General features: G+C 39.3%; 1 protein-coding gene across 1 annotated transcript in view; it reads right to left on the reverse strand.

The window, feature by feature from the left end:
• Positions 1-27,855, reverse strand: part of NBAS (NBAS subunit of NRZ tethering complex) — a 3,380,746-nt gene that overhangs the window by 2,222,721 nt on the left and 1,130,170 nt on the right. Inside the window, exons 20-21 of the mRNA XM_044064792.1 lie at positions 19,658-19,762; positions 11,265-11,401 (exon numbers count right to left, since the gene is read on the reverse strand). Coding sequence (XP_043920727.1) covers positions 11,265-11,401; positions 19,658-19,762 — 242 coding nt within the window. The remainder of the gene's footprint in view (positions 1-11,264; positions 11,402-19,657; positions 19,763-27,855) is intronic.

Raw genomic sequence — 27,855 nt, forward strand, 5'->3', positions numbered from 1 at the left:
AACTGGTAGTTTAAAGCCCTAACGGCCAAGGTTGCAGAAGTGTAAACCTTCTTACCCCATCTATCCAGTGCCCTGGAGTCCCTATCAGAAGGGGTAGGATTTTTAGCAGTAGAAGCCTTAATGCCCTTGGGCCTCTGTGAAATAGTCTCTGGATCTGCAATAGGATTTTTAAAAAGGAACTTGTGGGACTCGGGGACCCTGTAGTATCTGTCAGGTTTTCTGGGAGCAGGAGGCAAGGAATCAGTGGCCAAACTAGATTCCGAAAAAGCATCAACAACAATGTCTAGAACAGGAGGAATAGCTAAAAACCTATGCTGAGGAAGGAGAAGGAAATCCCTAAGCCTCTTTTTTGAATCAGAAAAATCCTGGCTTTCCCAGTGGAAATGCTCCCTTAAAGGTTTCCCCAAAAGAAAAATCCTCAGGAGGGGAAGCGGAGGGAATGAAGTCCTCTGCATCAGAATCTTCATAAGTAGATAAGGGCAAATCCAGATCATAAGAAAAATCAGAAAAAAACAGAATCCTGGTCAGAAGATTCATAATCAACTTCAGTCCTAGACCTCTTAGAAGGGGGGGTTGGCTACCCCTGATTAGAGTTATTAGATCTTCAGACATTCTTATCATTTGTTTTTTATGCATAGAGGCCTGAGCATGTGGCCTGGACATCGTTTTTTTATGCATGGTTCGAGATTTAGGCCTAAGTAAAGAAGGAGGCGTCAGTTTAACATGCAAGTCCGTAAGCTTGAATACACCCTCAAAAGCCAGTGCCTGCACAGCGGCTCCGGACCCATCCAAGGTAGAGACATCCGTGGGTTCCATAGTTGAAGCATCTTGCGGCATACCAGACTCCAAATGGGTCTCAGTAGAGGCCTGCGTATCAGAAGTAGCGGGTATCGGGGGCTGCGAAAGCGTCTCACTGAATACCAGCGAACTGGCAATTGGCTTAGGAGAAGCATCATCGGCAGTTTTGGACCTTGGCGGCCGGTCTCTGTCTTTATCTTTGCATTTTTTCACAATCCCAGTAGTCGGATGGCTAACCGACAACATTTCTGGATAATTAAACCAAGAACCGAAATATTTAGAGGCGAAAATATACCGACGACGGATAGTGAGCTGATTAAATAAAGCACAAAACCGATAAGCAAGGTACGTTGTGGTCAGGGCCTAGGCAAGGAATACAGTACGAATGAAAATCTTTATGAGGCATTTGCTTTCCACAAGTAATGCAATTATTAACTTTTACTGACATCGGTAAGGAGCAAGAAAAAGTTTCCCCAACGGGGTTACTTAGCTTTAGTTGAAGACTTCGGTTCTGAAACACGAAAACAAAAATTTCAGGAGTTGGCCGACCTGCACTTGCGAACTGCTTCTGCTCTGGGCACCGCAGGGCAAGAAAGACTGATGTAACAGCGTTGGCTGCATGTTTTATACCCCTGACAACCTGATGTCATGGAAGAAGGGACAGCAACCGATGCAGGACTCAAGACTTTGTTAATCAGGCTGACTGAGGGCTACCTGCAAGCAGATAACCCAAATGTAATGATTGCAACAGTGAAACACGAAGAACATCCACAAGATAAATACACTAGCTCAACGACAACGTGAACAAACATGACAAAATGATGGTTGGTCCTAACAGACAACTGATCCTTAAGGAAAACCAGATATAGTTCCCTGCAGATGGTTGTCTGAAGCTTTGTACCCTTGCAAAGAAAGGTGATGAGTATAAGAAACAGCATTTTCAATTAAATGAACTTCACATCACCAGGCCACTGTGTCCAAACGGGTCTATATTATATATTCAAAGCTTCAAAATTTCAAACCTCATATGTTCTACAACATATGAGGAAAACTTGAATCTTCGAATATATAATAAAAATGTAAAAAAAAAATACTTACCTTAACACTCTGAGCAGGGGGGCAAGCCCTCTGCACCCCCCCCACACACACACCCTACTTAAATATACCAACTCCGAGACCACACTTCAGTGCAGAAAAGGGAAATTTTCCCATTCTGCGCATAGGGAGCCGTTGCCTTTCACCTTCAAACTTTTCAAAGTTCAATCATATGATGTCGACCATATGACATTCGAACTTTGAAACATTCGATAATTTAATAGGGACCCGTACAAACTGCAGATGGACAAGCCTGTCAGTCACGAAGTTCTGATCCCACAAAGGCAATGTGGGGGGTTGCTCAATGAAGGGGAGAATGGAAGTAGAGCACTCTTAAAAACTGCCTAACTAACTGGTGCAGACCCCTAATCATGCCTCCCACAATGGCAAGATGGGCAGAAATAGCGGACACCAGCACTGTGCTAGGGCAATATGGAATACAGCATCCTAAAGCTAGATAGTGGTTTACACTTGGAAGTGCAGGCTTGCTAAGTGAAGGGTTTCTTAACAGACTCAATAATATCTGAGATTTCAGCTAGAACATCCAGGATCAAAGGGTCTTCACTGATAGCATGGCTTTAAGGTGGAGCTGGCTGTGTCCAAAAGTACAGAGGACAGCTTTCATTTCTGGTGGCCTTTACCTTTAGTCCTTCTCCTTCTACTTTATAACCTGTACAGAACCACTCAAAGAAACTTTAAACTATGATTCTCTCCTACTTTTCAAATTGTACGTATCCCCATGTAGTGCACGGACAGTAGTGATTAAGTTCTAATACAGTGGACAAAGACAAGCCAGTTATAAGAGCTTATGTAGTGTGAGAAACGATCTTAACAATTGTTAAGCACCCCTGCTTAAACTGTTAATATCAGGTATTCTGTTAGGCAGTAAAACCTGTCAATATCAGTCAGGAAATGACAGTGGCAGAATTAAAAAACAGCTTTCTGCCTGCTGTCTGTACTAGTAATATACCCCTGATTTTCTTGCCCTAAAGTATGATGTATTATGCCGTCTTGTTGACAGTGTTCACTAAGTGCTTTACAGCTTTGAAAGCTAGCAAACCACTTGGTGCTTTTTTTTTCTGCAACTAGAAGCACATGGTGCAGATGAAGCTCCATGGACTACAAAGAATTATGATCAGGTCATTGAACATAACCTTCCAATATGAGTTTTTAACATGAATACCAAGATTCACCTCTCAAGCTTTACTCTCAAAGTGAATTTCTTGACATCGCTGCCTTAAGCACAAAGCGTTTATGATTGCAGACCCGATCATAATCCTCTATATTACAATTATGTTTACATTATCATAATTTTGCAATCTCGGTATTACCCTGCAATAAATATTACAACTGTATGCGTACAGAGATTTGCTTGGCAACATCCATGTGATCTTGTACGGCTGTTAACCTACTGTAAATCATTCTTTCTACAGGATATATACAAATACTTTAAGTACAAGTATTATTTATCTGTAACTCTTATTATAACCCAGGCAGAACCTGTAATGGGTCTTCTGTGATCACAGTCCTACCCCAGTCAATAAAAAGTAAATAAAATAATAACTAGGAACAAAAATCATTTTCTGTGTCACCAGGGAAAGGAGAGCCAGAAACTATCCTTCTCTCATGGCAGATGAGTTTTGTCTTTATTCTCTGAATTCAACAATGAAACCTGGAATTAAAGAGAAAGGTGGAATGGTAAAAAGAACTCTCTCCATGTCATGGGAGGGATAATGCAAACATCACTACACCCGACATGATGAACCAAGTAAAAAAGACAGACTGCATTCTCACAAAGAGCAAACAGGTTTGCTCACCAGAGTTCTCCAGTTGTGAAAGCCCCACACCAATGACAGCCACTGAATATGCACCCGAGAACAGAACTGGATTAGTCTTTCAAAGACTCCATCAGATCATTCTTGTCCTGGGGAATGTAAACACTTCCAAGAGTGATACTCCCCTTTTGTGGCTTGTGGACAGTTCACCAATATCTCTCTGCAAATGGGGTGTGACCTTATGTACCCTTACTTGTTTTGATACCACACAAAGTACAGTTGTGTACACTTACTATAAATGTAGATGTTCAAGTGGATTCACTGTTGCAGTCATCATACTTGGGTTATCTGCCTGCAGGTAGCACTCCGTTGGCCTGCATACCAGAGACTTAGTATTTCTGCATTGGATGCTGTTGTTCCAGGACTGATGTCAGGTTGTCAGGGGTATAAAAACAGGCAGCTGACGCCATTACATCAGTTTTTCTAGCCCCAAATAGGGAGCTAGGTTATGGTGGGGAAAACACCACCAGTAAAAAGTAAATACCAATACCAATACCCCAGAAGGGGTTAGTAATAGCCACAGATAGGAGGGAGGGAGGGAGAGAGAGAGGGAGGGAGAGAGAGAGAGAGAGAGAGAGGGAAAACCAGGGGGGTGAAGTGGGGAAAACCAGGACTGCAACAATGAATACACACAAACATCTACATTTACGGTAAGTGTACACAACTGTATTATGTTCTTCGTGTTTCACTGTTACAGTCATCCCACTTGGGTGGATTCCCAAAGCTGAAGAAGGGTGGAGGCAGTCAAGAAGAGTTAGGCCTGGCTAATATGCCTTGCAAGACTGTTGTATCAAATCCTGCCCTGAATTTGGAAAAGATAGGCAGGTGGTAATGCTTGGTGAAGGTGTGTACAGAACTCCAGGTAGCAGCCTCCAGGATGTCCCTGGTAGGGACTCCTCTGAGAAATGCTGTACAGGTAGATGTTGCCCTAGTGGAATGTGCTCTGACTCCCTGAAGGGTTGGTTTCCCATTGTGCGTGTAGCAGAAATGGATGCAGTGTGCTATCCATTTGGAAATAGTTTGTTATGAAATGACCTTGCCTTCTGCCTCTGTTGCAGAGCTGACTAGTTCTGAAGGGCTTAGTCCTATCAAGGTAGAATCTGCGCTGTCTGTGCACGTCCAAGGAGTGCAGGATCCTTTCCCCTTTATTTTGAGGATTACAGAAGAAGGTTGGCAAATGGACGGATTGATTGAGAGCCACAGTGGACACCACTTTAGGCATAAAGTAAGGGTTAGTCCTGAGGGAAACCCTGCCTGCATGGAAAATAATGAAGGGTTCCACAGCCATCAATGCTTGTAGCTCAGACACTCTTCTAGCTGAAGTGATGGCTAGAAGCAAGGCTGTTTTCCAAGAGAGGAATTTTAACTCTGCTGATGCAGTAGGTTCAAAGGGGAGAAGCGTGAGCTTTTCCAGTACAAAGTTAAGGTCCCAAACAGGGGGGGGTGTTCTCCTTGGTGGCCTTAAGTGGTTTGCCCCTCTCAGGAACTGTTTGATAAGAGGGTGCGAGAAGAGAAATGGCTCAGTGTTGTAATGAGCAGAAATGGCTGAGGCATGTATGTTAATGGAGGAGAAGGACGGGCCTTTGTGGAGTAGATCTGTTAAGTAATCCAGGATAAGAGGCAGAGAGGGCAGTGTTGTGCCTCTCCGTTAGATTGAATCCATGAGCAAAACTGTTTCCACTTATCAGCAAAGGATTTTCTTGTACTGGGTCTTCTGGCTTCAAGAATGACGTCCAGCACCTGTTTGCTTAAGGTCACTGGGAGAGAATTCAAGGAATAAGCCAGGCTGCAAAATTTAGGGTTTGCAGTTGTGGATGCAGAATTTGTCCCTCCTGGTGAGACAGGAGGGTTGGATTCTGGTGTAGGTGCCAGGGTGGCACCGATGTCAGGCTGCGCAGGAGTGGATACCAGTGCTGGCATGGCCAGTCCAGGACAATCAGAATTGTCCTTGGTCTGTCCTGTTTTTATCTTGAGTAATACTCTTGAAAGGAAGGGCAGAGGGGGAAAGGCATAGATTGAGAGATTTACCCATTGAAAAGATGGGGCATCCACTTTCCAGGCCCTGCTATGAGGATTCCTGGTGCAGAATTTGCTGAGCTGGTGGTTGTAAGGGGAGGCAAAGAGATCCACCTCTGGAGTTCCCCATTTCTGGATCAGAAGGTTGAAGGTGCTGCGCTCCAATTTCCACTAGTGTAGGTCTAGGAGATTTCTGCTTGTCGTCTGCCAGTAAGATTTGTTTGCCTGTAAGGAAATGAGCTTGCAGATGGACTTGAATGTCCAAGGCCATGTTCCACACAGCCATGGCCAGCCTGCAGAGTGGGTAGGAATGGGTTCCCCTCTGCCTGGTGAGGTACACATAACTGTGGTGTTGTCTGTTTTTATTAGCAGTTGTCCTTGAAAGATTAGGGATCTGAAAGCTGTCAGGGCATTCTGTACAGCTAGCATCTCTTTTTGGTTGATGTGCAAATGAATTTGACATGAGCTCCAGTGGCCCTGAATACATATTCCATCCATGTGTGCCCCCCAAGCATAGTCTGATGCATCTGTGGTTAGTTTCTGGGCGGCTTGGGGTTGAGTAAATGGCAGTCCCTTGTTGTGGATGCATGCTTCTGCCCACTAGAGGAACTCTGCCCTTAGACAGGGTATGATAGGAATGACTATTTCCAGGTCCTGAGAATGCTGGCACCAAAGACTTTTTAAGTACCACTGGAGTTTCCTCCTATGCAGTCTTGCATATGGAATCATCAGTATACATGAGGCCATGAACCCTAGGGCTTGTAGTATTTTTCTTGCAGATAGCTGGGTTCTGCTGGCCATTTGTTTGAAGTAGTCTGTCAGATGGACTTGTTTTTCTGAGGTGAGGAATGCTATCTGGGAAGTCGTTTCCAAGCTTGCTCCCAGGAATACAATCTTTTGACTGGGTACCAGTTTTGACTTATTTTCGTTGATGGTGTACCCCAAGGAAGTGAGAAGGTTTTTCACAAATGTCAGGTGCTGCAGCAGCAATTCCTAACTGTAAGCCTGAATCAGGCAGTCGTCCAAGTACGGGTAAATGTGGATATTTCTCTGCCTGCAGTATGCAATGGCTGGAGCCAGGCATTTTGTGAATATTCTGGGCGCAGTAGATAAGCCAAAGGGAAGTGCAGGGAACTGATAATGCATAGACCCTGCCCTGAAACGTAGATATTTCCTGCATGATTCCCTTCTTGGTTTATGCAGATAGGTTTCTTTTAAGTCTAAGGTGACTAACCAGGCATACTTGGCTAGCATAGGAAGAAGCTGTTGCAGGGTAAACATTTTGAATTTTGGTACCACCAGGAAGGTGTTGAGAATGGAAAGATCCAGGATTGGGCACCAAGAGCCCTCTTTCCTGGGTACCAGGAAGAGTCTGGAGTAGAATCCTTGACCCCTCTGTTCTACTGGAACCAGCTGAATAGCTCTGATATTGAGCCGGGAAAGTACTTGTTTTTGAGCCTCTGCCCACTGGTTTGAAGGAAGGTGTAGAAACCCGCTTGGGGTTGGCAGTGAATGGAAATAAAATTTGCACCCCTGGGATGCAATGTTGAGGACCCATTGGTCCTGAGTGATGGACATCCAGTTTTTTACATGAAGGGAAAGTTTCCCTCCTAAGGGCACAAGCAATTGGGCAGGGCTGGGGAGTGGAGTAAAAAAGTCATTGTGAGCTTATTCCGTAAGGAGGTGGCTTACCACTCCCTGCTTTAGGAGTGGGGGCACTCCACTGCTTAGATCTCTGCATACCCTGAGACTGAAGTCTGGGTGGTCTGTTTCCCCTGGGTCTGGTTTGAGAAGGCCTGCAGGGGGCTGGAAAAGACCAGTGTTTGGAAGGGCAATGCCTACTGCATCTAGGGGGTTGCACTTGTAAGAATTATTTACCAGTCTGCATAGACTTATCTTTTTCTTCCATCTTTTTAAGAACCTCTTCTGCTTTGGTGCCAAACAAACAGTCCTTATTCAAAAGAGCATCTAGTAACTTTGATTTGACATGGTCTTCCTGGGCATCAAAGCCACACTTACTTGGCTTGCAGAGTGCATAAGCTCCTGCAATTCTTCATTTTCTGCAAAGTCTGAAAAGATTGCCACTTTTTGTTTAATAAGTTCCATAATATGTTGCTCGTACTTCAGTATGTGAAACAGACAATTCAATGCCCTTATAGCAAGAGTTACAGAGGTATATATCTTTTTACCCCATCTGTCCAAAGCTCTGGAATCCCTGTCCAAAGGGGTGGGATTCTTGGCTGTAGTAGCCTTGATACCTTTAGGCCCCTGGGAAATTATCTCTGGGTCAGCAGTAGGATTCCTGAAAAGAAATTTGTGAGCATCAGGAACACTGTAGTACCTGTTTGGTTTCCTAGGGGCAGGAGGTAAAGTGTCAGGAGTAAGACTGGATTCCATAAAAACATCATCCACAACATCCAGGACAGAGGGTATTGCTAAGGGCCTGTGTTGAGTCAGCTCTAGAAATTCTCTGAGTCTCTTTTTGGACTGAGGATAGTCTTGGCAGGTAAGGTATGCAAGGTTTCACCAAAAAAAAAAAAATCCTCTGGAGGGGAGGCAGCGTGAATGGATTCCTCTGCATCTGAATCCTCATAAGCAGATAAGGGCATGTCTTCATAATCAGAAATTTCAGAGTCATCGGACTCCTGGTCTGTAGAAGCTGAAGGGGACTGGACTCTGTCTCTTAGCAGGGGAAGGCTGACTTCCCCTAATCAGCGTAATAGGGTCTTCAGCCAATCTAAGCATTTGTTTTTGTGGCATGGGAGCAGGTGCGTGTGCTTTGGTCATCTGTTTTCTAGGCATAGTGCGTACTCTGGGCCTAAGAAACTCAGTAGTTTTGGTTAAAAAAGAAGTCATTGGTTTGAGTCGAACACTGGTTGAGCAAATAACTGCCTCAGAAGTAGGTGCCTGCTCAGTGGCTTCAGACCCATCCAAGGTAGAGACATCCACATGTTCCACAGTTGATGAAGAGTCTCGCGGCATACCGGACTCCGAATGGTTCTCAGTAGAGGCCGGGGAATCCAGTGAAGTGGGCATCAGGGGCTGCGAAAACACCTCACTGAGTATTGGCAGACTGGTGACTAGCTTAACGGAAGCACTGTCGACAGTTTTGGAAGTATGCTGTCTGTCTCTGTCTTTATCTTTACGTTTTTTTCAGAATAACGGTAGTCAGATGGCTTACCGAAGCCATTTCAGAATATGGAGATCGAGAGTGAAAGAATTTAACGACAAAGAGAGCCCGACGATGAATGGTTTGGACGTTAAATAAGGCACAAAACCGTCAGCGAGGGATGTCGTGGTCTGGGCCTAAACAGGTGATGCAGTAAGAATGAAAATCTCTGAGAGGTATTTGCTTTCCACAGGCAAGACAAATGTTAACTTTTTTCTGACATCGGTTAGAGCAAGAAAAAAGGATCCCTAAAGGGGTACTTAGTTTTAGAATACTTCAGGATTATTAAATTCGCAAACAAAAATTCAGGTAGCGGCTGACCGGTACTTGCGAACTGCTTCTGCTTCGGGCTCCTCAGCAAGAAAGACTGATGTAATGGTGTTGGCTGCTTGTTTTTATACCCTTGATGACATGACGTCAGTCCAGGAGCGACAGCATCCAATGCAGAAATACTAAGTCTCTGGTATTCGGGCCAACTGAGGGCTACCTGCAGGCAGATAACCCAAGTGTGATGACTGCAACAGTGAAACACGAAGAACATCTGCTTGTATGTCTGACCAAATAAGGAAACATCCTACAACAAGCTTTTATCACTAAGGCCTCCATAGACAGGAAGTCTGCTTGAAACTCAAGCCCTCTCTCTGGGGAACCAAGACACATTACTTGAAGGCGAAGACAGGGTCTGCACCGAACAAGAGACGATTATGACATCAGAGTCTGTGACAGATATAGCTGCAAGAAAGGAAGACACCCAAAATATGTTGGTGGGAAGTTTTCAACATCTCTCCAAGGCCCAGGAATAGAGGTCCGACAAAGGAATAATGTTTCTTTAGCATGAGAAGTTCTGTAGTTATTAATGTAGCACATTCCACTGCAATACTTGTACCTTCTGTCACACCATTAACACCAAGAAGAGAGTCCAGAGATGCTTCAACAGTGTCCATGCAGTGGACTACTAGAAGACATTCATCCAGGTAGGGCAATACACATAAATCCTGCTCCTGCAAGATTTCATCCAGCACCTTGGATATACTCTGGCTGCTGAAGAATACCTAAAAACTAAAAGTTTATAAAGGAAGTAAATTCACTCTAAAGTAAATTTGAAGAAGCCACTGTATGGACTCTACACACTAATGAGGCAAATGGCAGCCAACACATCCAGCAACCACCATCCAGGTTTACTACTGCAACAGAAATAAAAGACCTTGAAGAGTCACCATCCAGAATACAATGTATCAAAGGTACAAGATTAAGTTGTTGTATATGTTTAGGTCCAGGAAGAGGCAAGCGTAAAAGTACCATCCTTGTTCGCACTACAAAATTACATCAATATTCCCATGCAGCAACAAAGAATAAGCAATGGCATTTGAAATGTTTAGACCTGCTACAGCAAGGGAGGAAAGAAAAGACATAACACACATTTAAATATATACACTTACATATATATATATATATATATATATATATATATATATATATATATATATATATATATATATATGCATATATAATACACACATACATATATACACATACACACACACACACATATATATATATATATATATATATATACACATTATATATTTATGTGTGTGCGTGCCTATATCTATCTATCTATCTATCTATATATATATATATAGAGAGAGAGAGAGAGACACATATATAAATATAGATATATAGATTTTATATATATATATATATATATATATATATATATATATATATATATATGTGTGTGTGTGTGTGTATATATATATATATATATATATATATATATATATATATATATATATATATATAGATATAGATACAGATATATAAATTATACAGATACAAACACACATACAGATATACCAAGTCTGAGATGGATAATTCTCAGGATATTCTCTTTTCTCTGAGGTTTGGTGATCTTGGAGTTGGTATACATAAGTGTGGGTGTGTGCCTGGCTTGCTCCCGCATCGGAAGGTGCAGGTGGGCTTGCCCCATGCAAAAGAGGAAGTTTAAAGGAAACGAGCCATGTTCAAAATTCACTCTTTTCAAGAGTTTTCAATCTTTTTTGTTTTTCTGATCTGTCTCCACTCGGCACTATGATTGCCAACAGTTCAGCTGGGGGCCCTGGGTAAATTCGAAGAAGTCCAGTGAGATGGGCTGGTCTGCAAGCAAAGCTCTTAGAAATGAAGGAAAGTTGGTGGAGTTTAGATTGTGCCAAAAATGACAATGTTCAGAATCCAATGAGTTAGACACAGTCACACAACACAGTTTACTATACCTCCTAGCAGTTCATTTACTAATAACAGCTACTAATACTAATGTCTGTGTGTTCTTAACATGCATTGTTTATACTCACTGAGCCTCAGGAAGCAAAACAGCATATTCATGTGGGGAACATGTCTCAGGAAAGTTAGAAAGTAGAGCCAGACGATGTTCACAAAGTTCTGATCCATGGAAGGTGAACAAAATAGCTAGAGCCTGCACATTGCCTTCCTGAAAAAAAATAAGTATTATAAAAATGACCCATTATAATTCAAATAAAACTTACAAATGACTGCCAAAGTGAAACTGTCATTCAGATTATATAACTGTTTTCACATTTTTTAACAGTAAATGTTTTCTTTTACACAAAATCAACAAAGTATTGTAAAACTGAAGTTATACAAGAAACAGCAACAATTTATGAAAAAATGCATCTGTTAAATGCATCAGCAGGGAAAATTATAAACTTTATACAATGCTGACAAAGTGTTGTTGTGTGACAACTATTTGTTAAGTCCAAATTAGTCAGCAGACACTTTACTTTTTCTAAATATTAATTTTACAAGATAGTATACACAGTTGCACAAACAGTCTTTTGCAGGATAATTCCCTCCCAACCTTGCCTTCCCATAATCAGTGACAATGGAACTCTATTAGGAGGGGACACATCATCTCCTCCAAAACTCCTTCCTGCTAGAATCCCAAAAGTAACCTAATAAGAAGACAGCCTAAAGAAATGGCAGTAATCCAATTATTTTTTATACAAAATTGGATAGGAATGGACTGCCACTTGAAATGGTCTTGGAGAACTGGAGGATAATGCTGGACCCTACACAGCAACTGCCATCTTTAAGGTAGTGTGACTTACTGGATCCTTATCTCATATAACCTGATCCCAGACAATGCTGCAATTAGAAGTGGAGTAAATATGACATGCAACATGCCTTGTCAGATCCTACTTCAACACCAGACTTGATAAAGACTCCAGTGATTATAAAATGCAAGGCTTTCAGTGTGTAACTCTAACGCAGTGTTTTGTACTAAGACATCTCTGAAGCATGATGCAGAAGTAGACAACCACTCTGCTAGTGGCATGTCAACCGGGTCTAGCAAGGACTTCACATCCTGCATCCCAAATATTCTCATATACTTCTTCAAAAATCCACCCTCTTTTGTTATATTTCCCTACTAGGTACCCCGGATACAAGTGCAGTACTGCAAACCAGGTTTCAGTCCCCAACCATGAATAATACTCATTGCTAAAGGCTTATAACTTCTCCCAAAATTATGTTAAGCTCCTTAAGAGTTGAAATGAATGAAAAACCCTTAGTATGTTAAAGGGCATATGCTGCGGGGTAGAACCATTAAAGGAAAACTCCCCTATGGCTGCCGTAATGATGCCCCTTCTTTTGTCAGCTCTTGTCCTGTGAAGAGGACTCAGATGTGCCAGTTGGTTGTTTGTGGGGGATGATTATCATCAGTCAGTGGGGGGAGAAAAAAGTAAAAAAAAAAAATAAAGAGTGTGTGTGTGTGTGTGTGTGTGTGTGTGTGTGTGTGTGTGTGTACTGCACTGTATGTCTGACAGATATTCCTGTAATTGTTGCCATTCCCCAAAAATAAGACTCCAAGCTGTTGGTAGCAAATGTCTATTCATCCAGCAATCTGTCCAGGCCATTGATAAATGGGTACTAGTCTTGACAAAGTGTAAAAACACTGGACAAGACAATGCCATTCAAAAAAATCTGTAATGCAGGGTATTAACGGCAAGCCCTCTGCTTGACTCATAAATGTTACTTGCTGCTTATTTAAATACGTGCTTAGCTGCTCTTGTTGTTTGCACTGCATTAGTGCAAAGAATAATGACACAATACATGTTCGATAAAGCTTCATAATGGCTACACCAAACATATTATTTTGGAACATGAATGGCCTCACAAGTATAGACAAAAAGGAAAGAATTATGAATTGTATTAAGAAAAGCAGAGTGCAAATGGCCTTGCTACAGGAGACATACATGAAAAGAAATTAATTTGTGAATTTGGTTAATAGATAATTCCTGATTCAGCAGAGTATCAGGGACAAAGGAAAAAGGGAATACTTATACTAACTGCTGGAGAAGCTCCAATAGTGATAGAAGATGAAAAAATACATGGGAATGGTAAGTCTGGGCAACTGGCATGTATTTAAATTCCACCTAAACAGCTATTATGAAGCTTAAGAAAATTTTGGAAGGACTAGTCAGATTTCAGCAGGGAATACTACTTAAAATGTGAGACTGGAACCTGGCATGCAACAGTGAGGATGTATCTGGGGGCCTAGAAGGGGAAAATATAACAAAAGAGGGCAGACTTCTGACGACATTTATGACAATATTTGGTATGGAAGACATGAGCTCAGTAGTAGGAACTCAGGAGAGAACTGACATATTACTCCCCAAGGTACAACAACTGGGCTAGACTAAACAGAAACATTTGCTCAAAACAGTCTCAATTGTTTCTTAATGCAACTCAGCTCTAACCAAACATGTGACTAATTAACATCCTCATTTAAACAGTTGCCTCACTGCAGGCAACTGTTTTTGACTTGAAAAAGCTTGGCATTCTCCAAGCGAAAGCGCTTGTCTGATTTTGCTGTTTTGTACCTACTGACTTTGGATTTTTACCATTTGGTCTGATTTTGCTGCTTTGTACCAACTGTCTTTGGATTTTTACCACTTGGCAACTAATAAAGGACTTACCTTTTTTACGAACTATTGTCTTCACTTTGCGGTTCTGGAACTACTCTTCTTGGTGTAAACAGAAATTATATTTCACAGGAACATATGTATTTACTTGAAAGGTTCAACACACATCTAGTTACTATTTCAGATCTCACACCAATAACGACTGACACAAAAATGCAGGGTAATGAAGTACAAATGAGACACTGGCACTTTTCTGCTTTCCTGTTAAAAAGAGAGGAATTTAAGGAATGGGTAGTGTAGTGGAAATTATTCAAGAGTTATTTGGGAAGACAGAAATTTCTTAAGAAGTTTTAGCTAGTGAGTGTAATAAAACAAAAGTGGAGTTCAAAAAGTGGGTAGAAATAAAAGAAAAAGGGATATGGTTAAGAAGTAACAAGAATTATTTAGAGGTGCTAACAAAGGTTAATGTACTGAGAATAAGGGGGAATGATCTCACTGAACAAGAAGAGGCACAAATGTCGAGTGCTAAAAAGAAAAACAGAGAGTATCTGGATAATATGCACGAGTTTAGAAAGACTGCAGTTAAGCAATAGTTTTTTGATAACTCCACAGCACAAAAAACTTTTAACACAGTGACATAGGCAACAGAAAGTAGAAAGGGCTGTTGCTAAACTTAAGGAACCTGTAACAAGATAAATAGCCAGAGGTCCTGTAGAGGTAAAAGAGTAATTTTATGAAAATCTGTATAAAGCAGAGGAATGTGGAAATCATGAAAAAGCATAAATGGAAATACTTATGGAAGACGTAACTATGCCAAGGTTAGAGGTAGATGAGGCTCAACAATTAACAGTTAAGATAGGTGGAAATGAGATAAAAATGGTATGTGTAATTAATGTATAGGAAAGTCTCCAGGAATAGATGTTATTTCAGTGGAAGTTTGGAAGCTAGGAGAGAAGAAAGTGATAAAGATCTGTAATGTTTTAAAAGTATTTTAAAAAGAGGGGAAGCACCAACATCCTAGAAGAAAGCTGGGGTGGTTGCAATACCTAAAAGATGGTAATGACTCATCAGACCCAGTTGCATATAGTTCCATTTTAATTTGAAGTCATGATTATAACGTATTTATGGTTATAACAGCTACAAGAATTGCAAATGTGTTTCCAAAATTGATAGAAATGGATCAATGTGGTTTTGTGGAGGGGAGGCAAACATCTGACAACATTAATAGAACAATGACGATCTGGATGGAAGTAGAACATAAGAAAATACTGGTGTCGCTGGTGAGTCTTGCTGCAGAGAAATCAATTGACAGAGTAAGCTGGGATTTTATAACATGACAATGGAAGACTCTGCATTCCCCGATATAACAATGAGGTTAATTAGGAGGATATATAAGGGATCAGAGGCAAAAATTAAAATGGAAGGGTTCCCTCTCTGATAAGTTGTGTCTGAACAGTGGTATCCTCTTTCCCCTTTGTTATTTGTATTATATTTAGAGCCACCGGCAAAGAAATAAGGGACTCAGAAATTCAAGGATATAACTGATATGGTAATCAAGAAAAGTTGGTTTTATTTACATGCAATATTATTTTGTATCTGACAAAATCAAAAAAGGACATCTTTGTGTTATTGAATAGTATGAAACAGTTTCAAGTCCTTTTGGGACGCAAGATTATGAAGTCAAACGAGCTATACTGTAAATTACGTACCACCACATGAATTGGTTCAGCAATATTTATCGGACATGGTAACATTAAGTATTTAGGAGTACGGGTTAAACAGGGTTCTGTTATGGCAGCTAAGGTTATGTGGGAAGAGACTAAACAAAAGATAATACAAAAATTAAGAAGCTCTAGTTTAAAGATATGGATAGCAAAACACAAGCAGTAAAAATGATATTTGTCCCTTGAGTTTTATATGCTGGTCAGGCATATTTTTACCAACTACAGGAGAAGTTTCGGACAGTATCAGTTAAAGGATTTTATCTGAGAGGGGAAGAGGGCAAGGGTTAAGTGGGATAAGCTGACCCTTCCAATAAAATAAGGTGGTTTAGTATTCCCAGATTTGAAGGGATATTTTAGAGCCACACAGTTAAGCCTCATACACATAACATAAGCAAAAAGCTTTAATTTAAAGTGGAAAGGGATTTTGTAGAAACAGGATGGAAATTCAGGAAATAAAGAGTGGTATTTTGAATGCAGATCCTTAAGGATAACAACATCCATAAAGAATATTATATTTATAAAGTATTAGAGATTATTCTAAGAACTAAGCTAACACAAGAATGGAGAAAGGAGATTCTGCTGAATAGGGATTACTGCAATTAGGGGTACAGAAAATAGGCAAAAGGGAGCTGGAATTTACTGGAAAAAAACTGGCAAAGGAATCAAGGTGTTAGGAGCAAATAACTAGAGAAGGAAAGGTAACAGAATGGGAAGAAGCCAAGGAAACAGTTGGACTACAGGTTAGAGACTGCCTTCCCTATCAAGGATTGAGATCGCATAGGCAAAGAGCTAGGGATAGGGAAATTCTATATGAAAGACCTGATCTGGTATTGTTCTTAACTGAACCTGACATTAAAAAAGGGTAATTAGTAGTGCATATAAAATATTGCACTACAACTATAGCAATCAGTCAGAACATGAAAGAAAAGTTTGGGAAGAGAGAATGGATAAGCAATTCATGAGGAAACAATGGGAGGACATATATATACATATATATATATATATATATATATATATATATATATATATATATATATATATATATGTATATATACACACACACACACACACACACACACACACACACACATATATATACATATATATATATACACACACACACACACACACACACACACACACATATATATATATATATATATATATATATATATATATATATATATATATATGGATCTCAAATATGTAACAAAGAAGATTCTGGATTTTTGCTTGGAAGTGTTTACATATGTGTTTTTATACCCCAAGCAGACTCCAAATAATTTTTCCTGAAGTAAATTGTAAATGTTGTAGGCGAGATGGAGAAGAAAGAGGCAACTGAAAACATATGTTTTATGAGTATAATGATTTGGCAGACTTCAAAAATTCCTTACAGAATACTTTGTCAGAAATATTGTGTGAGCAAATGGGTGCAACTAAGAAAATTATTTTTTGAGCTGGGATATGGGATCTAAATTATCTAGACATAGTAAGGACTTTCATGCTAAATTCTGGTGGCTGCAAAAAGAAAAAAAAACAATTACTAAAAAATGGAAATCCAAGTCTAACCCAACTCTATTTGAAGTAGTAAATATTGTAACAGAGAAAAAATAACTGGAAGTTGAATCTTAAAAAAGAGAAAGAGCAAACAGTATAGAAAAAATGGGAATTGTGGGAACACTACATGCTGAATAACTTTATGGAGGAGGAGTGAGGTTTATGAGTTGGCATGAATCGATCAATTTATGTAGTGTTATACTGAAAATAAAAATTTATCAAGAGCGCTCACATGGAGGATAAAAACTGAAGTGTTTTTTTTTCAAATCAATTTGGATTTGACGTAACATTTCTTCATAAAGAATGTGGCAGCTGAGTGGAAGTGGTGACAAGAATGGATGGTGCATGATAATTCTTCACACTTGTGTAAATCACCGTGCAACAGACAGAGTACTTTGTGGTGTGAGGAGGAGGGTCATGCAGTTCAGGTCATTTCTATAACATGCAAGCAAGATATACACAATATATCCTTCTCCTGACATTTTTAAGGTAATGGTTAAACAGTGGTAAGTAAACCTTGGCTCCAGATGATTGTCAGTGGTGAAGTGACACCCCGACCCCATATGTAACAAATGGGAAAAAGGGGCTGTGGATGGATGGATGGCTCAATTAGTGGGTCTCATACTAAAGCAGAAAGAACTGCATGTGTAAGTATGTACACTAGGCACTGCCAAGTTATGCTTAGGGAACTACTGTGCCAGGAGAAAGTTACCTTTTTTTTTAATTAACTAGGAAACAGTTTCCCATTTTCTTTTTCCCCTAACATCTTTGTCCAGCTCTTAACAGCATCAGGAAATCAGCATGATTGTGACAAAACAGTATTACTCATGGCCACCTACAGTAGAGGGTGAAGTATCATCAGGCTGCCAGCAACCACTTCGTCTCCTCCCCACCAACACTTCCTCACACACACTCAAACACACACCCAACACACCCACCCACCCACCCACACACCCACCAACACCCACACAAACACCCACCCACACACACCTGACCCTCAGCTGCTACCAGTTTCTCTCCTCATCCAACTGGTTTAACACACCCACTTTAGCTTTCTCTTGGGCTCCATCTGAACTACATCTGGGCCCAATGAGTAGATCAAGGAAACCAGCATTGCAACATCCTTTCTGCAAGGGAGTGTATCCTAACTCCCTTCCTCCTCTCAGTACCATTGCAAGTACCTTATGATGCTGCACTAGTAGGTATATGCATGTCTCTGCATATGGGCAACTTCCAACTTAGTGTTTCACCTAGACAGGTAACATGGTGTTTGCTAGGCCCGTAGTGCTGTAATACTCAAGAAAGCCTAAGGCTGCCTCCCCTCCCTCATCCCCATGACTGATAAGCAGGCATGGATGTTCAACTCCCAGCTTCCCCTCCTTGCAGCCCCTCCTGAACTTATGCTGATAGTCATACACGTCAATTAGACTGCAGTAAGGTCTTTATCATTATGCACCTCAGGGCCACTGCAAGCAACCACTTTCAAAAATTCAAAATACACAATCAAATTCTTGAGAAGAATGTATTTAAAGGAGGTTCCAAATCTTTCCCACAAATTTCATACTCTGCCATTCCAGACTATCAAGTAAACCTGAGATGTTAGCATGGCAGGCACATTCTTACTGTCTGGCACTACAGAAATGAAGCACTTTTACTTATTATATTTTTAATCTCTTTTGCGGCGTGCTCCCAGCCTCCTGTGACCATCAAATCTTTACTCACAAGACCTCAGTAACAAGCCTTTCCATAACGAGCACCCAAAGACGGATTTGGGAGAGTGTGGGATGAATGTTCTATGCTACATGCTTGCCAGATTATGGGTTTTTTTTTAATGTGCTAATCTCTCATTTCACAGTGCTGAAAGGCAATGTTAATTTTGCCAAGTCTAGCTTCCACACAAACGCAACTTTTGGATTAAGATCTCTATACATTTCTTGGACAAGGTCACATCCCTGCTTTCCAATGCTTATACCTGAAGTGCCTGGTTATCAGACAGACGGTGCTCCAACAACATGCCCACCAAGTTGAGTAAATCAACAATGGTCCTCCCACGCTTATCCTCCTCCTCCTCTAGATGACTCTTCCAGTGTCTAGATCCACTAATCAAACTTTGGTCAGCCTGGATTCAGTTAGAGCAAAATATTTCTGTGCCATATAGCATGCTACTGTTTATTTAGTTAGAACAGCATTATCTAGATGACGTAATCAGATCTGTAAACTACAACCACAGCTGATTATTAAAGGTTTAATAATACAAGAAACACAGACTACAGAAACTCTCCGAGTACGGCACCTGCAAGGTCTTAAAATAAGAAAAGCATTCCAAAAAAACATGACAAGGCCAGCATACAATGGCACCAGATAATACTTTAATAAAAGTATTCTTTAAAAGACTTAAAGAATACTTTTATTAAAGTATTATCTGGTGCCACTATATGCTGGTCTCTTCATGTTTTTTTGGAATGCTTAATAATACAAGAGTCAGAAATAAATTGTGATAAAAATTGAATAGTCCTACCATACCCTTGCATAGTTTCTTGCAGAAAGGACAATATTCTGATTTCTAAATTTCTTGAAAAATTCTGCATCATATCTTTCCTCAGCTGCATGTGGTCCTCCAAGAATTTCCTGGAACAGAAAAAAAAAATTCATGTAGTATGTCTCACAGAAACACCTCAACAATTTCAGTACTACCAAAGGAGTATGTAACATTGCATACCAGTGCAGAAATTTAATAGTGTATCAGAGTTTCAAAAAAGAAAGAAGGCATTATGTTACGTTTAGCCTTTACCATAACCACTTTCCATCAATAAAAATGCTATGGAAGCAAATATCTACAAACCTAAATATACACCCTCCAAAAAAGAAAGAAATGAGACAAGTACTTAGGCAGAATTACAACAGTTCAAAACTCAGGTTAATATACCTGATTGATGTCCACGGTTCATGGTCCAGCAAAACTAACAGTGATACACACACACACACACAAATATATATATGTATACACACACACACAGACGTATATACATACACACACATTTATATATATATATATATACACACACACACACACACACACACCTACTAATGATAAAAAAGGAAGTTGAAAGGACACTTTTAAACAAAAACTGGGTTATTCCTAAGGACACCAAATAAAATCACCCTACAGACAAAGGCCATCAGTTTGGAAATCTTGAAAGACATGCCATATAGCAGGGAAATTTTCAGATTGTACAAATTAACTGATTCACAAAGAAGACAGGATAGCCTGTCATGAAAGCCACGACTCTCAAGTTTCGCAGCAAAAAATAGTTCTTCAAAGACGGGTAATGAAAAAGAACCAATTGCAATCTGCCTATCTCAAGCTCATGATCTATACAGATGCCTGAAACATGAAAATGAACTATCAGAGACTGAGAGCCAAATCACATCAATGTCCAGAGCAAGTCAGAGTATTCATTTATTTATTTATTCCAGTCTGATAACCAGGGAAGTCCACTGGGTCAACATGGCCCATTTTCAGTGGAGGCCCAGGGAGAAAAGCTCCGAAAATGCATAAAAAATATTACATACAGGATTTCAACACAGTCAAGAATTTAGAAAGCATTAAACATTTTGAAGAATACAATTTCAACGAATACAGGACAGTACAAGAGTACAATTCATACTTAAGTTATGGTTACTACATTTGCGTAGTATAGCAGTATTTCTTAGAGATTCCTAAAACATAGTTAAGGTTGAAAGGAAGGAGAAATAGTGGTAGCGTTTTGAGTGAAAGTATTAGAGACAGAAATTTGTGCTCAATATTTACAATATTTACATGTTTTGTTGAGCAGGTATAGTTATGGGAGTAGAAGGATTGTGTAGTTATTTACAAGTTTTGTTGAGCAAGTATAGCTGTAGGAGTAGAAGAATGGGAGTAGAAGGATTAGGTGGCATTTACCAGTTTTGGTGAGCAAATCTAGCTCTAGGGGTAGAAGTAGTAGAAGTAGTTAAGTAGAGGGATAAAGCTGAAGGAGAATTGCAAGGAGAGATAGATATAGTTGAAGGAGTAAGTCTATAGGAGGAAGATAGGGTAAATGTATCAGAAAGAGGAGACTCTTCTACTAGAAGTGGTCCCAGATTAAGTAGGAAGGAGGCAGGGGCATTTCCGTTTAGTAGACAGGTGTTTGAAAAGTAGGGCCTTGAAATTTTCAGTGTTTGGGGTGGTTCTTAGTGGGGGGGGGTTCCATTTGTTGCCAAGGGCATAGGAGAGGAGCATCTGGCCAGCAGGATGTTTAGGTTTGTGGATAGATTACCTGCAAGCTTAACAACTGAGGTGGCACAGGATAACTCCCTGCTGAAGCAGAGCACATTTTCCACTTAGCAGAATGCGTACAATAAGAGAATGGCTTTTCTCCAGCTTCTACACTGTCAGAAACTCCCACTGAAATAGTGAATGGGAAACAACACATCTAACTAATTAACCAGGCCTTAAGTTAGGGTTGGCAGCTGCCACACATTACAAAATATTTCTATAATTTGCACCAGGGCAGTTTTCTACACTGTCAGGGTTCTAAAAACCTGAAACCACACTCTTCTTCGCCATCAAGGAGTAAACAAGAAGCATCTGGTATTTAGTCTCAAAATGTTATGATTAAATGAGGAAAAAGATGGTAAGAACAGAATGACATAAAAGAAACTTCACCATAACAGGCATCAGGAGAGAAAAAGCATCCATCTTCAAGTCTGTCTTGCTAAAAGGCACAAATAACTTACAAGAGGCCCATCTCCAAACTAAAGGGTCCAGCGTCATTTAGCAATGCAGAAACCCAGTTCAGCTCCCCAACCTGTTAGAGAAGTATTAAACATCAGGATTTATAATGGATTCTGTTGCAGGATGACAGTGTCACATTTGATATTGCTAAGAACTTTTCTCCACACTACAGCACAATGTCAAGGGTCAGATGGCATTACACCAAATGACAATTCAAAGTCCAGCACGCCACCTACATCCTGCATCCTCAGGTGTGCAGACACAACCACAAGGAAATCGCCTGCCTTTAATTCACAGAAGATACAGGTGGGACTCAACCTGATACCTCCACTGTATCCTCACACCCAGCATGATAAAACTATGACCTCCTTGGGTCCTCTCTACAGGCAAGAAAGATCAACAGTAAACAGTGCCAAGCTTTGCCTTAATCAAGAAAATCCTCTGAGTTGCAACCAACAAGGGCTTACACAGATCCTCTGGGGTCTGCAACTGTCAGAGGCATCCAAGCAATTCATTTAAGAAAGGGAAGGGAACAAAAGAAGGTCATTCTTCTGCAAGGCCTCTGGCACACTGTAGGCATGGATGAAAAAACAGGACTCCTCCTGAAATTAACAACCATCCACAGCAAACCAAAATAACCTTTTGTGTGAATCCTAGACACTAGTATCCTAGAAAGCATCTGTTATGTCCACTGGTGATCTAGGTGCCCTAAGGTAAAAAGGGCAGGAACGTATGCAGAGTCAACTTCTGAAATGTGATGACCTGGATGTGAAGAATGAATTCACAAAGGTACAGCACAGAATGGAAGCTTCCTGTCTAATTTGAAATAAGGAAATGTGGCAATGCACTCCTAAGATGTTCTCCAGGGGCAGAACACCCTATGTTTACAGTTTTTAGTGTATGGTTTGGACTTATTTCAAGAGTTCTGTGGAACTAGTTAGACTGTAAATAGCTTTCTAGGGAAGGTCTTAACAGTACTTAGATAAGACCAGTTGTTACAGCCTCTCTACCCTGGGCCAATAATCAAGGAGCCTCAATCCTCACCATTAACATAGGTGACAGACAGTCACTAAAAACATAAATGGATTTACACAGTATTTTCAAATGCAGCTCTCTGCATCAAGCACAGTTTCCCTCAAGTGCACACAGGGAACACACTCCTGAGACTGGACTCTCTGTCTCGCCACATCCCAAATAAGACTTACTTTGGAACACTGTGTTCCAAGTAGCTCCCACACACACACACACACACACACACACACACACACACACACACACACACACACACACACACACACACACACACACACACACACTCTCTCCTGGGAAAGCCGATTTACTAGCTGTGCCCCTTCTGCTAAAACTATAAGGTAACCACACTGCCACCAGTCAGCCATTCTAAGGCTCTTACAAGGTTATCCAATTATACTGAGTAAAATCAATACTAATATAAATGGTAGAGTTATTGAGGCAAGAACCAGAAAATGAACTAACAGTTAACAATGTAGAGATGGGCAGTATTATTACTGCCTTTGGGGGATAAATGTTGAGTTTTAAAGGTTTTAATATTTTAACTATACGGACATTCCCCTAACACAGACACACTTTACACTTTTCAAAAAAGGTTTAAAGTTTGTACCAGCTAAAAAAGCAGACTCAGCTGACACTTAAACTGAATTCAAACTTTTTACAAGAAAATTATAATCTCAAAATGTTTTTTTAAAGACAGCAATAACCCACTGAACTTAATACAAGACAACAATAAGAAAAAGAAAAGTATATTTAACCCACCTATGCACCCTCTTATAGGGAACTAAGATATTTATCAATATTAAGAAATATCTAAAAAGAAAATGTATAATCTTAGTAAGGAAGAAATGGAACTGTTAAAAGAACTAAGACAGAAAGACACAGTGCGAATAAAGAAGCTTGACAAAGGAGTGGGATGGTGATGATAAACAGTGAAGAATATGATTATGACATGCTGTCAACCCTATATGACACTGAAAAATATGAGATAGCATCCTTAAACCAAACTAACATAGCACAAAGGAAGGTGCAATTATTTCTAGAAGATTCTTTATACCAGGGGGCTATTAATGAAGCAACACATGAATTTTTGGTTAACAAACATCCTGTCATCCCTACAGTATTTGGAATTCACAAAATACACAAGAATATTGACAAACCCCCTTACAGACTAACAGTCTCAGCTAAGAATATCATGCCTTATCCTTTAGACATATTTGTGGATAGGTTTTTACAAAACACAATGAAACCTACTGAGTATATTTTAAAAGAATCCTGGGATTTTTGAGAAAAATAAAACAGGAGTATTACTCAAATGAAACAAGATTTTCAACAACAGACATGGTGAACCTTTTCACTTCTATTCCACAACGATGCAGGACTGAAACTGTTCCAAGATGCAGTGTTGGAAATTACTAGTTTAAATATTGCACTACTTAACTTTGTGATGGATGCTAATGAACTTGTTTTAAACAACAACTACATGTGTTTCGGGAATGAATTTTTCAGACAAGTTAAGGGGGTGGCCATGGGGGTGAACCATGCCCCAACCTATGCTAACCTAGTAATGTATGCATGGGAGAAACAGCATGTATTCACATTGGGCTTTGATCAGTACTCGTTTGTTTATTTGAGATTTTTGGATGGCATTTTTATTCTGTGGAAAACAACTGGTGAAATAAGGGATGAATTTATAAAAACAATGAACAACAATAATTCTTTTCTGAATTTTACCTGTGACCATACAAACTATACAAACTATCTAGATGTATCTATAAAAACAAGGTAGAAAAAAAGTTTGGTTCAAAACTATACAGAAAACCAACATTTTCTAATAGTTACCTGGACTATAGAAGTCAGCACCCTTTCTACACTAAAAAGAACATAGTGAAAGGGCAGACTGTACGTGAAGCAAGAATGTGTTCGGATATTTCCTTATTCAGAACAGAGTTAGGAAATCTGATTACTATGTTCAAAGAAAGGGGATATCGAGAGAGTTTGTTATATGATATAGGAAAAATATTTTGGATGACTGGGGTAACAAGTACACCCCTTTGTTGGGTACTAATGAAAAAATTGTAGTTAAAACTACGGTTGACAATTCATTTCCAAATTCTATGGCTTTATATTACAGTGGGGATTCCACTACCTTGAGAGATATTATAACAAAAAATTGGGTAATGTTTAGAAGTAGTTCTGAGACACTTGACATTTTAGGTCTAAATCTTACTTTTGTGTATAAAACAGGGCAAAATTTGAAAAACAATTTTGAACACCCCACAAATGTGAACAGTAAAATGATTAATTGGACTAAAAAATGTGGGAGATGTAATTATTGTAGTTGCATCTTACAAAACAAAACAGTGTCTGGAGGTAACCCGAAACAGCGTATCAGTTTGGGCATAGGAAATTGTGGCAGTTCTGGTCTTGTATACATTGCAACTTGCTCCAAATGTAATGATTTTTACATTGGGAAAACTGTTAGGAGTTTAGGTAAACATATATATGAACACTTGTATGCCATTAAAAACAAAGATGAGAACAATGCTCTATATAAGCATACTAAATACTGTAACTATGGTTCAAAATTCCTATTTGGCAATTTGGAAAAAGTTAAAAGGGATGACAAGGGAGGCTTTTGGGAGAATAGGGTAGAGGAATGTGAACTTAAATGGCAACAAAGGCTGAATTTTATTTTATTTTTATTTTATTTTACATTTGTTAACTGGGAAGATCCGACTGGATACATATCCATTTTCAGCGGAGGCCCGGGGAGAAAAGCTCCAGCCATGACAAAAACTTTTAAAAGGCACATAATCAAATACAATTCAAACCAGAACCAAATAAGTTATGGTTGAATGCAAGAACTTTGCCTGGTATTAATGACATATATCTGTTTTGTCTGGTTTAAAGAAAAGAGCAATGATTTTATGATGTATTTAGTGTAATGTTACTGTTTCTTTAAGGGAACATTGAGTGAGCAAGTCACATGATGATTTTAAATGGTACTGAAATTATGGTTTTATTATGTAAAATGGTTCTGAAGAAGTTCCTTTTGGGAACGAAAGCTTTTGACCATTTTTTGTTTTTGTATTAAAGTGTTATTTATACTACTACATCTTGTCTGGACCTTATTGGGGATTATCCACCTCGTTGGCTTGTTACTTGGTATAAATGGTAGAGTGTAACAAAAGCAGCAAGGCTTTTCAAAGTGGCCAAGGCATCACTAAAATAAGTGCAAGTACTCTCAAGATGTTAAAAATATTCTCTGAAAGACCAGCCACAATGAAAGGTATAAAAATATTTAATAATAAATGATAAAATAGAAAACATGAGAATATTAAATATCTAAGTACAACAAACACCAGAGTTTCAAATCACAAGAGAAATACAGATTCATAAAAACAATACGTAACCAATCTCACTGAATTTCCTGACTGTCTAAAGAATAACTGTTCCCTTGCAAACTTAATTAATACAGGAAGACAAAATACAATGCTGAGATGCTTACTTCCACAAGGCAAGGTGATGAACTTCTAACTAAACTGAACTGAACTAAATGTCACAGATCTTTATAGCAGGTTCCAAAGAAAACAAAACAAACTGCTGTGTGAATTCCATCCTCTCTGTGCTGGTTATAGAACATCTCATTTGATCACCTGACTCTGGCACAATACACACACAGAGTTTTGCTAATATCTGCTACAGTATCTGAAAGCTATAGAACAATTTTAAAAACTTGTACTCTTCCATTCCAGAATTCTTTGTTTAAACATATACATTTAATCAGTTATAACAGCACTGTTGATACATTTTTAACAAAAGCATCTGTACAAATCAGTGTGATAGTCAAACGACACAAAACTGCAAATAGCTCCGCTAACATTTGTAATACATGCACTGCCCAATTCTCCCTGGCACAGATAGCAATACCTCACATCATCACACCAGTTGTCAAACAAATACATTTAGAATGGAATGGGAGAGGAGTTTGGACACTCAGGTTACAAACGAAAGACAGGCAATACTAGTTTCCATTCCCAGATACACTACTATGTCCAGAAAGTTCACATTCTTTGGGCCGCAAAGAATGTTTCCTTTTTTGTCTCCCCATGTTGCTGGAGATGTAAGAAGAATGAGCTGGAGGGGATCAGATGTATATATTTTAGGGCTGTGAAATGCCAAATAGTTACATAACCGAACTTCAAAATGTACGTGCTGGTATATAGCCTAACAAACTTAATTTCTAAAATGGATTACTTACTAATTATAGGGACATAACATTGTTGGGTAGATCACAAAATTAATTGTTAAATCTTATGATATCAACAGCAAAGACAGCAATAACACATAAATGGAAGCAAGCTCAAGACTGAGATAAAATGACAAATCTAAGACTTCAGGCAATCTATAAAAGATGCTAAGGTTAAACAAAAGATACTGAATAAAAAGATGAACCGGTGTTTCCCTATGAAAAGTAAAACTTCTACTCAACAGGAAACTGTACATTATAAATGTGAGGATCACCACCGGAAAGGAAAATTTCTGCTGAATAAACACTGAAGAGTACTGCAAAATGAACAGTGAGATTGTGGTTCTGGGGTTGTAAGAAAGTATATGAGAATGTAAAGATAGTTAGTTGTGTCTAATTGATTGAGCTGTGAAAGTTACTTATTAAAATGCATTTGTTTGGTTATTTATGGTTTCATAGAATTATTTTTTTTCCAAAAAAAAAAAAAAAAAAAAAGATCTGATTTCACTAAATATTTCTTACAACTGACAGGAAGTATGTTTTGCTAAATATTTATCTTCCATTTTCTACATCCATTATTTGTTTTTATGTTCTTAAAAATAGTACAAATTCCTGGTCTACTCTTGTTGGTCCTGCAGCCATACAAAACAATTTTCTGTTCAACTATAACTTTTAACACTTTGA

This window comes from Protopterus annectens, chromosome 1.part0 (assembly GCF_019279795.1).
Source record: "Protopterus annectens isolate FY-2018-M chromosome 1.part0, PAN1.0, whole genome shotgun sequence".
NCBI lineage: Eukaryota > Metazoa > Chordata > Ceratodontiformes > Protopteridae > Protopterus > Protopterus annectens.